We start from the raw sequence: 14,715 nt of genomic DNA, 5'->3' as shown, positions 1-14,715 counted from the left end.
ACAAACTCAAACTCGCCCTTACCTTTCAACTTAGTTTCACTCAATGCCAACACATCCATCTTTCTCCTCACAAACATACTGCCTATATATTCTCTTTTACTCTAATCTGTACTACACCCACGCACATTAAAAGACCCAAACCTTAGGGTTCTGGTTGGAAAACTCCTCCCAGACCCTCTTATGCCTTTGCATTGTTTAGGAATGTCCCCTCTGGGGCTACAGAGAGTAAGATGCCTAGTCCTATCCCCGTCCATTTTTTTTTTTTTCGCCTTTTATGATTCAAATAGGAACACTCGGTGGACTTTAATGGACTAAGGAAAAGACAGTTGCGATTCTTAGGACATATAATGCGGAGGGAACGGTTGGAAGAGGTGGTGATGACTGAATGGTGGAGGGAAGGAGAGCAAGAGGAAAGCAGTGTATATGGACGGGCTGATGAGGACGACGGGAAAACAAATCAAACCAGTACAGATGTCACAAGTAACTAGGGACCGTGAACGGTGGCGCTCCATGGTTGCCGAAGTCCAAGAGGATATGGAACGACGGTAAGGTAAGGTAGTAGTGGTAACAAAGAGAAGGGTAGGGATTGTTCTGGATGTACATGTTCTTAGGGAAGAGAGTGAGGGAATATCAGATAATTTCTTGGAAGGTAATTTGAGAGTGGAGGATAGATGAAGAAAGAGGAAAGGGACAGAAGGTAGGGGGGTGCTTAGAGTAAACTGCTTCAATGAGAAAGAAAAGGAGTATAAGAAGACGCTGAGAGAGGAGTAGGAGGGAGTGAAGGACAGGGTAGACCTAGGAGTGGAGGAGGAACGGAGATATTTCAAGGAGAGTCAAAAGGTGTGTAAAGATGGTGTGTGGAACAAGATAGGAGGAAATAGAAGGAAGGGTAGTGAATGGTGGGATGAGGAAGAAAAGAAGGTTGTATAAGAGAAGAAACAAACAGTCACAGATTGGTTACAAAATAGGACGAGAGAATCATATGAGAGGTACAAAGAAAAGAAAAAAGAAGTAAAACATAAGATAAAGAAGGCAAAGAGGAGAGCAGATATGAAATGGGGTAAGAGTATGACCAAATTTTTTAAAGTAATAAAAAAAAATGGAAGGAAGTTAAGAGAGGAAGAGGTAAATCAAGTAGAGAAGAAAAGGTAAAAAAGGTGCAGATGGAGAGATGATAATGGAAGAGAAGGCAGTAAGAGGAAGATGGGCAGAGTATCTTAGGGAGTTGCTAAATGTGAAGGAGGATAGGGAGGTAAAGGTAGTTGCACTAGGAAGCGCTAAGGAAATGACAATTATGAATGAGGAAAATCAAAGAGAAATAAAGAAAGATGAGGTGAAAGTAGTTATTAAGATGATGAGAGCAGGCAAAGCACCTTGGTTAGATGGGTGTCATGCAGTGTCTAAAAAAGGGAGGTACAGTGATGGTGGACTGGCTGGTGAGGTTGTCTAATGTTTGTGTAAAAGAGGGTAGAGTGCAGGAGGACTGAAAGAGTGCCTGTATAGTTCCACTTTATAAGGGAAAAGGAGACAAGTGTGAGTGTAGTAGTTTCAGAGGGATCAGTTTGTTGATTGTAGTTGGGAAGGCTTATGAGAGGGTTTTGATTGAGAGGATTAGGAGAGGAAGACAGGGAGTAATTGGTGAGGAACAGTGTGGGTTTAGGACTGATAGGGGTTGTGTGGATCAGATTTTTGCGGTAAGGCATATATGTGAGAAAGATATAGGAAAAGGTAAGGATGTTTTTGGGCCTTTATGGATTTAGAAAATGTTTATGACAGGGTAGACAGGAAGGCACTGTGGGAGGTATTGTAGGTATATGGGATAGAAGGAAAGCTGTTAAAAGCACGCAAGGTTTTTTTTTACGAGAGTTTGAATTAGAAATGGAAAATGTGGTTTGAGGTTAAGGTGGTACTTCGCAAGGGATGTGTTATGTCGCCTTGGCTGTTCAATTTAAGTATGGGTGGGGTGGTGCGAGAGGTAAATACAAGGGTAATGGGTCAGGGATTGGAGATGGTTAAAGAAAATTGAGAAAAATTGGAGATAAGCCAGTTGTTGCTTGTTGACGACACTACGCTTGTAGCAGGATCGGAGAGATTAAGCAAGTTAGAGACGGAGTTTGGGAAGGTGTGCGAAAGAAGGAAGTTGAAGATAAATGTGGTTAAATGTAAGATGATAGGTACTTGGGTGGGAATGTGGCAGGAAAGGGAGGAATAGAGGTGGAGGTAGAATGTATATTGAGAGAAGCTAATAAATGCCTTGGGTGATTGAAAAGTGTAATGAGAAATAGGCATTTGGGATTGGATGCTAAGATGAGGTTGTATAAAGGAATGATTGTGCCAACAGTACTGTACGGGGCAGAAACATGGAACAGAAGTGAGGTAGAGCGAAGGAGTTTGAATGTGTTTGAGATAAAATGTCTGAGAAGTATGATAGGGGTTACTAGGCTAGATAGAGTGAGAAATGAGGAGGTGAGGAGGAGAACAGGGGTGGAAAGGGAGTTGGGAGATAGGGTTGATGAAAGACTTTTGGGATGGTTTGGATACATGGAAAGAATGTGAAGAAATATTAGTAAAAGAGGTGTGGAAGGCAGAGGTGGAGGTAATGAACATGAGGGGGCGACCAAAGATGAGATAGATGAGATAAAAGGTGCATTGGCAATGTCTGTTGAGGAAGAAAGGGAAAAGACAGAAGATAGGGGTGAGTGAAGAATGGTGCTATAATGCATGGAAGGGAGTGGGTGATGGGGGTGAGAGTAAGTGTGAATATTTTTTTGACGCAGCCCGGAAAATATTTCTCGTCGCCTTTTCCTTTTCTGTATGAGGGGATGGAGAGGGGGGGGGGTCGTCGATTAAATGAAGTAGTCTTGCTGTGGATGTGCTGTGTCTTGCTACATTGCTTCTGACCCAGGGCAGTGGGCGAGATGCAGGGATGACCCGTCATCCAGGAGGAGCCAAAATAAGATGGAAGGAGGAGTGAGTGAATAGGAGTGGAGTATGTGGGGATGGAATAGGTGGGAGTGGATTTTATGCCTTTGTTTTTTGGCTACCTCCCTTGTAAGGGGGGGAGGGAAGCCGTTGGTATATGTATGTATATGTATGTAAATTACAGATAGATTACTAGAGCAAGCGAATGGGTTTAATGGATTTTTCCATTTACATGCCATAGCACTGCTGCAATGGCATCACTTCCATGCAATTTTCTTTACGTGTATGGTAATGGCAGATCATTAACAGAAATATAGAATGAGCAATAACAGCACAAAACAAAATAATAATAATTTCTGTTCTCTAGCTGGTAATGTATGTATGTATTCAATCACTCGGTACTCCAACTACGATCAAATATATTAATTATATATATCATTCTCCGGAGTAACAGCAATATAAATAAATGTCTGTTTTCAATACAATGATACGCGTTAATCGAGATATGAATAAACTCAGAGATACGACGCGATTGCACTAATGACTGTAAACTTTGCAAAAACGGAGTTGTGATATCTTATCTACTTCCCTAATACTCTCTACACACAAGATTCCTGGATTTCAGTTTGTTAAATATTCCATCCTTCAAGATCCATCATTACGTAGACTTTCATTGGTATTTTCTTTTTAAGCGCACACCTACGCGATATAGCAATAGAAATTTAAATATCAATTTTGTAAATTATAGTACATCAACGTAATATACGTTTTTCTTGGCTGAAAGAAAGAAAGAAAAAATTCAGAACAAATACACTACCGAATGGATCTTCGACGATAAGTTCGAGACGCCTTGTAAATGTTAATTTGACGATGGCGTTGACGTTGTGTACCGGGTGTTCTCCCACTCCAAGTGACGTCACCACGCTTCATTTTTTAAACAGCACTACGGAGCTGAGCTTCATGCACTTATTCAAGCTATGAAACTCCTTTACACCCATCAGTCCGATCGTATGCCAAAGCTCACCGTCACCATCCCTGATGACGACGACCCTGATGACCTCTAGAATTACAGGCACCGAATAACTAAAAGTAGCTTAAGTTAGGTTAGGTTAGATGAATTTATCATACTTTAATTTATCAACTCCGCATCTATCAAAACAAAGATGGGGTCTCAAACAGTAGCCGCGGCTCCGTTCGTTAGTGTATCCCTTTTAGCTTAAATTTCTTTTATTGATTTCCGCTAAGAAAAATTAATATTACGTTCATGTATTACAATTTATAAAATTAATATATAATTTTCTATTGTTATATCGCATAGGTGTGTACTTCTAAATTTTTACCTTTTCACTACTACTGAAAAGTAAAATAAACGATAGCTGAATTATGAAACCATAGGCTTTATCTTAGCTACCTTCATTTGCCCAGGGAGTCGTTACAATTTATATCTTTATTATATAATGCCAAATTATTTGATTTGGGAGAATCCTTTACTCTTCAACTAACCCGGTGAGTAGTGTCATTGCAGTTAACAATTCTATTCTAGAGAACACACCACACGATTTAATTCGGTAGAGATTTCGAAACACTCCTCAGATGGTACCTATGTAGCCGGCTGAGAGTCGGCGGGCCTCCTATTCGTTGCTATCTGCTTTGCTATACCACCTCCCTCCTCCCTCCTTACCTGCAGAATGATTGTTTTGATAATCCAGTGGGTAGTGGTCATCACTTGGCATTTGATCACCACGCGGATCGACGACTGGAACGTGGGCTGCGGCGGCCGTTAGAGCCATAGGCTGCAGGGGGTCGTGTTCATAGACCGTTTCACTGACTGGCGCGTCGGCAGTATAAGGGTCGGCGCGAAGGTACCCCCTAGGACGCGTTCCTTTGATCTGTGGATCCCAGAAGATGATGTAATACAGGGACAGAAGCACTCCTGCACCTGACACCCCAGACACGTAGGCCATCACAGTGATGATTCGGATAATCTTCTTGGTGAAAGCCGCTTTTTTATCGAGATTAGTCTCGGTTTTCTCTGATTTTGCGTCTTTGGAATCCTCCGCCGTCATTGTTCTGAGTAATTACTTTTAGAAGACTAATTTCCCGATGAGCCAGCCAACAATTGGCGCTTGGAGTAACCGGTGGACACTCGATGCTATTGAACACCGCTACCACGCAGGAATGAAGCCCTGGAACTGAAGCCGGCCTTCATATAGTCGCTCTGACTCTCACCTCTGACTGACTCGTTTCACGGGAACAAATTAAGACGCAAATGTTGTCGACTTAGAAGCCTTGTGTGTGCGCGCGTGTGTATGTGTGTGTGTGTGGTGCAATGTGAGTGCATGTGTGCATGTGTGTATGTATATATGTGCGTGCGAGTGTGTGTGTGTGTGTGTGTGTGTGTGTGTGTGTGTGTGTGTGTGTGTGTGTGTGTATTCACTTGGTCTTTGGATCACGTGTTGGACTCGTGATCGACAGCTATTTCCCTCCTGGAAGAGAGCTCAGAGCTCGTAGGTCCGATCTATGGGTAATGCTATGACCTTGCACACACACACACCCCCAACTCCCCGCCCACGAGAGTTGGAGTAACACCCCTCAGCGCTGCGATACTGATATTGTTTCAGCCCCGGGCGAGAGTCGAACCCAGACCTCCGTGTGTGTGTGTGTGTGTGTGTGTGTGTGTGTCGTGCCGTGCTTGTGTATTGTGCCATGTGTGTGTGTGTATCTGCGTGCGTACGTGCGTGAGTGCGTGCGTGCGTGTGTGGGATTTACTTTGGTCTTGGATCACGTGTCGGACTCGTGATCGACAGCTATTAACCTCCCGGACGAGACCTTACACGCACGCACATCCCCAACTCCCCGCCCACGAGAGTTGGAGTAACAACCCGGAGCGCAGCGATAATGAAATTATTTCAGCCCTGGACGGCATTCGAACCCGAACCGCCGTAGTGGCAAGCGAGAACCATTGCGCCACGAGTCGTGTGTGTATTTACCTAGTTGTATTTACCTAGTTGTATTTTGCGGGAAGGGGAGCTACGCTCGAGATGTCCTGCCTTTGTATCTCGCAGAGTCTAGTTTGCTTTTAAACTCATGAATGGTTTTTGCGCACACTATTTCCTTGTCCAGTTTGTCCCAAGTGTCTACCACTCTATGTGGAAAACTGTTTTTCTTCATATCTCTTCTGTAGCTATTTTTTCTTTTCTTTCCATGTCCTTCTGTGCTTCTCCTGTCCCAGTTGTGTGTGTATTTACCTAGTTGTATTTACCTAGTTGTATTTTACGGGAAGGGGAGCTATGCTCGTGGGGTCCCGTCTTCATATCTCATTTTATCTAAACTATTTTTAAATTCATGTATTGATTTTGCACACACCACTTTCTCATCTAACTTGTTCCAACTCTCTATTGCTCTGTGAGGAAAACTGTTCTTTTTAAAATCTCTTCTATAGCTGTCTTTTTTTATTTTCTTTCCGTGTCCTCTTGTATTTCTGTCATCCCATTTTATCAGATTCTCTCTATCAGTAATTTCTATGCCTTTCATGATTCTGTAAATAGCTATCAAATCTCCTCTCTCTCTTCTTTGCTCTAGTGTCTGTAGTTTAAGTTTTTGTAGTCTCTCTTCATATGATAGTTTTGAGAGTGTTGGTGCCAGTTTTGTAATTGCTCTTTGTATTCTTTCAAGTTTTTTTATACATTTTTTTGTACTTGGTGACCATATCGTTGCTGCATATTCCAATCTTGGTCTTATCAGGGTGATTAGGATTTTCCTCACCATTTCTTCATCCAGGTATGTAAATGCCACTTTGATTGTTCTTATTAAATTATAAGTTTCTCCAAAAATCTTATTTATATGTTTCTCAGGTGACATATTATTCATAACAATGACTCCCAGGTCCTTCTCATTTTCTACTTTTTTTATTCCTTCTTCTCCCAAATTATATGATCCTGTTATTCTGTTTTTGCTTTTTCCAAATTCCATTATACTACACTTTTTTGTATTGAACTCCATCTCCCACTTCCTACTCCATTCCTGTACTTTATTTAGATCTCTCTGTAGTGATTCACAATCTTCTTCAGTTTTCACTCTTTTCAGTAATTTTGCATCATCTGCAAAGAAGCTCATATAGCTTTCAATTCCTTCATCCATATCATTAATATATATAGCAAACATTATTGGGGCCAGAACTGTTCCCTGCGGGACACCGCTTATTACTTCATTCCATTTTGAGTGCTGATCTCTTATCACTACTCTCATTTTTCTTTCTTGCAAAAAGTCTTCCATCCAATTTAGCAATTTACCTTGTATTCCTCCTTCATATTCTAATTTCTTAAGCAACTTCTTATGTGGTACTTTGTCAAAAGCTTTTTTTAGGTCTAGAAATGCACAATCAGCCCATCCATCTCTTTCTTGTATTATATCTATTAGCCTTGAATAGAAACATATTAAATTGGTGACGCATGATCGTCCTTGTCTGAATCCAAATTGCCTTGGATTTAGTACGTTGTTTTTTTCCAAGTATTTTACCCATCTACTTTTGATAATTCTTTCACATATTTTTGCTATTGTACTTGTTAGAGAGACTGGTCTATAGTTGGTAGGTTCTTCTTTATTTCCTCCTTTATATATAGGTACTATATTTGCTTTTTTCCAATCTTCTGGAACTTTTCCTTCTTTTAAGGAACTGCTTATTATGCTATGTATTTTGTCTGCCAGTTCATTCCTGCATTCTTTCAGAATCCAGTTTGCTATTTCATCTGGTCCATGCGATTTTCTGACATCAAAATTACCCAAGTGTGTCAATATTTCATTCTTTGTTACTTCTATTTCTTCCATAGGGGGGACTTTTTCCTTCCACTCAATCTCTTCAGGTTGTATATTTTCCCTTGTAAACACTGATTTAAAATGTTTGTTCATAATTTCTGCCATTTCCATTTCCTCAGTGTATTCAACTCCTCCTTGTCTTAATTTCTCTAAGTCTTGTTTGTTTTTCAGTTTATTGTTTACAAATCTGTAGAATAGTTTTGGTTGATCTTTACACTTTTCTATAACATCTTTTTCATATTTTCTTTTTTCCTCTCTGCACTTTTGTACATATTCATTTCTATAACCAGTATATATTTTCCATTTTTCAGGTCTTCTGTCTTTTTTCCATCTGTTCCAGGCTTTGTCTCTTTTGTCCTTTAACTCCCTACAACTTTTGTTGTACCAGCATTTTACATATTCTTTTTCTTGTTTTTGTCTTGGGACATACTTTTCCACTCCTTTTTTGTAAATTTTTGTCAAAATATTCCATTTCTCTTCCACTGTTGTTTCTTCTTTGTATATTTCTTCCCAGTTTTCTTGTTGGAAGAATTCTCTTATTTTATCAAAGTTTGTTTTTTCATACATCATTCTTCCTTTTCTATATTGTTCATTTCTTTTCATATATTTTTCTTCATTAAGTTCCAGTTCAATCAATATGTGGTCACTTTTACCTATTGGTGTTTTATATTCAATCTTGTCTACTATTCTAGGTTCAGATGTAATTATTAAGTCTAGCCTCGATGGTTCTTCTTCATTTCTATACCTAGTGTTCTCTTGTATCCATTGTGTCATTGAATGGTCAGTAATCATCTCAAGTAGAGCATTTCCCCATGAGTCATCACCACTCTTTACTGTCATTTCTTCCCAGCAGATTTCTTTGCAATTAAAGTCGCCCATCATAACTATTCTTCCTCCGTCTTCCATTATTTTAGTTAATGCTATCTTTGTGTCCTCTAACATACTTTTATGTTCACTCTCCTCCCATGAGGCTGTTTTCGGAGGCACATAATTGATCACAAATTTTCTGCTCTTCTTATCTCGGTCTTCCACTTCTATCATAATCATCTCTACTGTATTCTTTCCATATATGACACCTTTCACGTTTATATCCTTCTTAGTCAGGAACATAACTCCACCCCCTTGTTTTTTCTCTCTGTTTCTAATCCAATAATTGTATGTATCATGTCCTACACTGTTGGGTGGTAGTGGGCCTTTTAATTTTGTTTCTACAATTCCCATTATGTCCGGTTCTTTTTCTTTCAAATAATCATTCAGTTCATTCAATCCTGTTATCAATCCATCTATATTTGTGTAAGACACTCTTAGTTTTCTGCCACTTCCATTGTATTCTCTGTTTCCCTTATGTTTTTCTTTAGTATGTCGAACTGCTTTATTTTCATGTTCACTACTCTCCAATAGAATCTCTCTTTCTCTGACTCCGTTCTTTCCTCGTTTTTTGCCTTAGCTTCAATTCTTTTCTGCTTTTCTGCCTCTCTTTCCTCCTTATTCATTTCTCTTTTTATCCATACCTTTTTATATTGATCATTTGTTGCTAGTTTCCCTGTCTTGGATAGAATTTTCTCTGCTGTTGTTTGTGACCTGAATTTAATCTTAATTGGTCTGGTCTTATCTGTACTATATTTTCCGAGTCTGAATTTTTCCTCAATTTCCTTTATAATTTCTGGTTCATCTTCCTGGACTAATTTTAATAAACTGCTTACTCTTTCATTTTCCTCCTTGATTCTTGCGGTTCTATCTGGGTTATGTTTCTCTTCCATTCCTAATATAATTATACATTTCTTTTTGTCAGCTAATTCTCTTACTATATTCTCCTTCTGTCTCATCACTTTAATAACTGAGTCTTCATTATGTTCTTTCAATTGCTGTTTGACTATGTCAGTGAATGAAACCTTATTCCCTTCTTGAGTTATTCTCCAATTTTTAGCTTCTGTAGCTATTTTCTCTCTGTTTTCATTACTATTCTTCTTCAATTTCTCATTCTCCTCCTTTACATTTCCTAACTGTCTTTTTAGGTCCTCTATTTCTTCAGTTAAGTTTCTGTTAGCCTTCTCTAGTTGTTCCAACCTTTCAATTCTTTGGAAAATGGAGTCTACGTTACCTAACTTACGCTCCAAGTCCTCGATCACCTTATCAACTCTCTCCTCTAGTCTTATCAGTCGGGGGGGGGGGTTGTGTCCCCCCCACCCTCTTTAAATCCCTGGAACATATTCTCGTCACTTTCTTCTGTATTGCTCCTCTCTATACTTCTAATCTTTACATTTTTATTTGCCATTTCGTCATCACTGAGCTGGTCCGGTGGTCGTTTCATGTTGACCTTACGCCCGTCTGCCTGGGCCAAGTCCTCCACATCCTCATTTCCTTCCATTTCCCCAGCAATCCCTCCCCCTCTCCTCTTTCCTTACTTTCCCACTACCTCACGAGCAATTTCCCCCCCCCCTGCAAATACAAAAAGGCACTTCTCTTTGCGTTGGTATCCACAATCTGCACTTTTCTTCAGAGCGTTCTTCAAGCCGTCCGTTCGTTGAAAGTGTGTGTGTGTGTGTGTGTGTATGTGTGTGTGTGTGTGTGTGTGTGTGTGTGTGTGTGTGTGTGTGTGTGTGTGTGTGCGTGCGTGCGTGCGTGTGTGTGTGTGTGTGTGTGTGTGTGTGTGTGTGTGTGTGTGTGTGTGTGTGTGTTTACCTAGTTTGTATTATACGCAAGGACTACTATTACACAGGACGTGCGCACCCAGACCCCTGGGTCCGCTAGCGGAGGCCATTGTTTCTTTGTAACCTAACATTTTATATTGGACAAATATATCAAAACTAGAAACCTAAAATTGTATATAGGACAAATATATCAACTATTGACTTATTCAATGCAGTATAAGTTAATATAAACTTTTACAGTGAAATAAGAAACTATTTTTAAGGCACTATTATGCTTTGAAATGCCAATTTTAGCCGGACTTAACATGTATCATTGTATGAGGTTAGTGGACACCAGGGTTGGCGATTTTTCTTCTTTTTTTTTTTTTTTATCTTTTTAAAGAAAATCATTATTTACATTAATCTTTATTTACATTAATCATTTATTTACATTAATCATTATTTACATTTGAGTTCATTGTCTTGAAAAGGAAGACCAATTTGGCTGCCTTCTCATTACCGAGGCGGTTATTTAATTTTGTGTGTACAAGGCCATAGGAGGAGAAAACTCTTTCAACTCCTGATGATGAGGCTACTGCAGTTAGGAATTGACGCACTGATAACATAATATCACTGTCCAACATGGGTGTATGTGAGTCCCACCACTCAATAGCTGTCAGAGTCTTGGTCACAGACTCAGTAAACTTGGACGCCTGGAAAGGAGGTGATTTTACCTGAAACTTCATAATGACAGGAACAAGTGTTATATATTTCTCATTGGCATACTCCATAGTAATATTCACCTCTTCTGCACTGAGCATTTTCCCTTGAAGTGTTGGATAAAGCATGTTGGCAAGTATGTGAGCTTTGGTGATAAACTGTTCATAGCTTTTTTTCACCAGTTTTTCAGCTTGATTATTGTTTGTGAAATGGCCAAGTGATTTCTTCCAAACATCTACCGCTTGAGCAATAGTGCACTTGTCACTCTGTACCTCATCTAGAGCCTTTATTATTGGCTGTAATCGATCCAGTAATTCCTCAGCCGAACGTTTTAGGCCTAAATTTGATACTTTGTTTCTTACTTCAGGATCAATAGCTTCCCTGTTGACTTCACAGATCTTCATTAGAATTGGCCAGTTATTTATATAGGCCTTGAGACAGTCTGACATTGTGTTCCACCTTGTGTCCTGGGGCATGACTAGACACTGATCACCTTCCTGCCGATACTTTGAAGCAGCATAATGATTATTTCTAAAATATTTAACTATATGGACCACATGTTGTTTTACATTATCATGTGAGGACGATATGCTTAGGTTCGCTCGATTCCTCCAAGAGTTTTCTCATCTTGGTGACATTTGCTGCATTGTCTGTCACAACACTTCCAATGTGACAACTAGAATCTTGTTCAGCCTTCTTGATCGAATTTTGTACAAGTTGTAGAAGATATTCAGCAGTGTGAGGTTTCCCTGATGTGTCTATTGTGTCAACTAAATAAATCTGACCAGTGGATGTTGTTAGAGTGACACATATTATGGGCTCATTACACAGGCCTGCGTTTGAAAAAAAATTCTGTTCCTGCGGTTTTCTTTAGTGATTCCTAACGAAATTGTTCTCCTAAATTGAAATATGACATTCATTTTGCTCAATCAGGTCTGGTTTTTGAGATACAGCGCACTACTGTTTTTAGAAAAGGGCCATTTTTGAAAAAATCCCTTATTTATATAAAAGTTATTTAATAAATTACAATTACTTGTAATAAAAAAAATACCGACTCAATTCGACTTTCTTTTAATTAATTTTAAACTTACAGACTACTTATGAGCTTACCCAGGAGTGCAAAGAAACTATTTTCCAAGAAAAGAAGTCCTTGATGACTTCCGCTTGTGAAGCGATGTTGGTTCGTCGCGTTTAAGACACCAGCAATAGTCAGCTAACATGTTGATGTCCCAGCGTCCTTGATATCTTGTCTCCATCGTCTTTATGTCTTGGTGAAATCTTTCTCCTTGTTCCTCGCTATAATCTCCACAGTTTGCCGGAAAATAGTCAAGATGTGACTGGAGAAAATGCATTTTTATCGACATGCGAGCTCCCATTTTTTCCAAGCTTTTCATAAGCTCATTTACATGTGAGATATATTCTGAGCTTCTTTTATTTCCCAGAAAACCGTCGATTACTTTACTAAACGCTCGCCATGCTTCTTGTTCACTGGCTTCCATATTGGTGTAAAAATGCTTGTCCTTTAACAGAGTTCTAATTTGGGGACCATCAAATATGCCTGCATGGAGCTTGGCATCACTGATCTGTGGGAATTTTTGCAGTAGATACTTAAAAGCTTGGCCTTCTTTATTCAGTGCTTTGACAAAGTTCTTCATCAGGCCAAGCTTTATATGAAGAGGAGGCAGTAAAACATTTTTGGGAGGGACTAGAGGTTGAGCTACCACATTGTGGCAGCCAATATGGAATGCCTCTCGAGATGGCCAGTCTTTTTGCTTATAGTGAAGACTATCCGCCCGGCTATCCCATAAGCACATGAAGCATGGATATTTTGTGTAGCCCCCTTGCATCCCAAGAAGAAGGCACACAACCTGAAAGAAAACATATTGATGCATATTGATGTACATGGTTTCTAAGAACTTCTATTTTTTGCATAGGCAATTTTCACTAAGTTTATTAGGGGTAGGGAGAAACTAATATGTGTATAATATCCTTCTGTCATTGGTATTTAGAAACAAACATTCCTTGAAATATTTAACAAGTTCAATAAAGTAAAATATATCTTACCTTGAGATCACCACATATTAACCAGTTGTGGTTAGAGTACTTGATTGTATTAATCAATACTTTCATATTTTTGTAGCTTTCTGTTAACTGAACTGAATGGCCAATAGGTACAGATGCCATTTTATTGCCAATATTTAAGAGTACTGCCTTCAAGCTTCTGCTAGAAGAATCAATAAAGAGCCTCCATTCACTTGGTTGGTAAGGAACGCCAAGTGCCTCAATTAAACCTTTTACATCATTGCAATACACCAAAGAGCTGCAAGAATCAACTGCAAAGAACTTTCGAAACTCTTCGTCTCTATTTCTGAACCAAAAGTATGTAGTTTCTTGAGAGAGGAGGTTGCTCTCACTAAGACGGGATGCAAGAAGTTGTGCGTTCTCTTTAGAAAGACCAAGATCTCTAGTCAAGTCATTTAATTGACCTTGAGTGAGTGGTCTTGGCAAAGTCATTGTAGACGTAGTTTGATATGTCACTGAAGTGTCAGTGTCATCCACTTCTATATCTTCTATATTGTCTTGTAGCTCAGTATTTTTAGGTGGAGAAGGAACTGGAACTCCTGGACCATGTGGTTGTGGTTTAATGGCAGAAGGAACATCAGGATAGACTACAGTGTGTTTGTTCTTCTTATTGACACCTGAAAAAAAGTTTCGCATACTTAATTTACATACTTTTAATTCACTCGACCCTCGTTTCCACATTTTTATACACATTTTTCATACCAGGTAAATTTACAATTTTTAAATACAATCAATTTTTATATACAATTTAACCACAATTTTTCTACCAGAATAATACACTATTTTTATACACAATTACAATTTTAATAGGCTACCAAAAGATTTGTATAAACATTTCTAGATTTGTCAAGGACTATATTGTTAAAGTAATTATCTCACCTTTAAGATTTGTCATGCAAAAATAGCAGTCTGTAATGTGGTCCTTGCCTTCTCTCCACACCATAGGTACACCAAATGACAAACAGTTCGTTTTGCCCTCACTCCAGCGTCTTAAGGCTATGACACAGGCTTTGCAGCACATATGTGGAGCAAAGTTTTTGTCTTGATCACCTAGCTTTATTCCAAAATATGCATTGTAAAGGAACTTTACTAACGGCGTTATAGTGCATTGCTGGTCACTAAAAGTTACCTTTCCACAAACAAAACAAAATCTATCAGGACTGTTTTTACACTTTCTATTCATTTTTATGAAATATAAGGAGTTTTGCTAATGTATTTGCCTGCAAAAAAATTCACAAAGATAAATAAAGTTTTAGAAATACACTTTAAACACTGTTCATAGATGAGAAAAGTCATGGATTAAAAAACCAACACTTAGTTGGAGAGTGAGCAAGCAACACACAACCACTCGCGCTCGCGGTCAGCTAGAGACTGAGCTCTCTAACGCCATCTAAGGAGCTTGGTCTGTATCTTAAAAACTAGACCTGATTGAGCAATATGAATGCTTGATTTGGATTTAGGAGACAAATTTTATTAAGAATCATCTATGAAACCCTCAGGAACATTTTTGACGCAGACCAGTGTTATGGATGTTAGACCACCCATC

At 39.1% G+C, this 14,715-nt stretch overlaps 2 protein-coding genes across 2 annotated transcripts in view; both read right to left on the bottom strand.

Moving 5' to 3' along the window:
* LOC143039372 (uncharacterized) overlaps positions 1-5,131 on the bottom strand; it is a 115,509-nt gene extending 110,378 nt beyond the window's left edge. The window contains exon 1 of the mRNA XM_076209282.1: positions 4,604-5,131. Coding sequence (XP_076065397.1) covers positions 4,604-4,988 — 385 coding nt within the window. The 5' untranslated portion in view covers positions 4,989-5,131. The remainder of the gene's footprint in view (positions 1-4,603) is intronic.
* A 7,814-nt stretch (positions 5,132-12,945) lies between these two features.
* Positions 12,946-14,508, bottom strand: LOC143039181 (uncharacterized). Its single transcript, XM_076209039.1, has 2 exons — positions 14,049-14,508; positions 12,946-13,786 (listed from the first exon to the last, which is right to left on the bottom strand). The coding sequence occupies exons 1-2, from the start codon at positions 14,350-14,352 to the stop codon at positions 13,128-13,130; spliced, it is 963 nt and encodes a 320-aa protein (XP_076065154.1). The 5' UTR covers positions 14,353-14,508; the 3' UTR covers positions 12,946-13,127.
* Between the last annotated feature and the right edge of the window lie 207 nt (positions 14,509-14,715).

The sequence above is a fragment of the Oratosquilla oratoria genome, chromosome 26 (genome assembly GCF_046742065.1).
Source record: "Oratosquilla oratoria isolate Oo_2021 chromosome 26, ASM4674206v1, whole genome shotgun sequence".
Classification (NCBI taxonomy): Eukaryota; Metazoa; Arthropoda; class Malacostraca; order Stomatopoda; family Squillidae; genus Oratosquilla; species Oratosquilla oratoria.
The sequence above is the reverse complement of the archived record's forward strand: the minus strand, read 5'-3'. Positions and strand labels throughout refer to the sequence as shown.

Bases quoted from the DNA above. Each gene is read 5' to 3' on its own strand.
- LOC143039181 (XM_076209039.1), bottom strand. From the start codon at position 14,352: ATGAATAGAAAGTGTAAAAACAGTCCTGATAGATTTTGTTTTGTTTGT. The intron at 13,787-14,048 runs GTGAGATAATTA...ACTTTTTTTCAG, and splicing joins TTGCATGACAAATCTTAAAG to GTGTCAATAAGAAGAACAAA.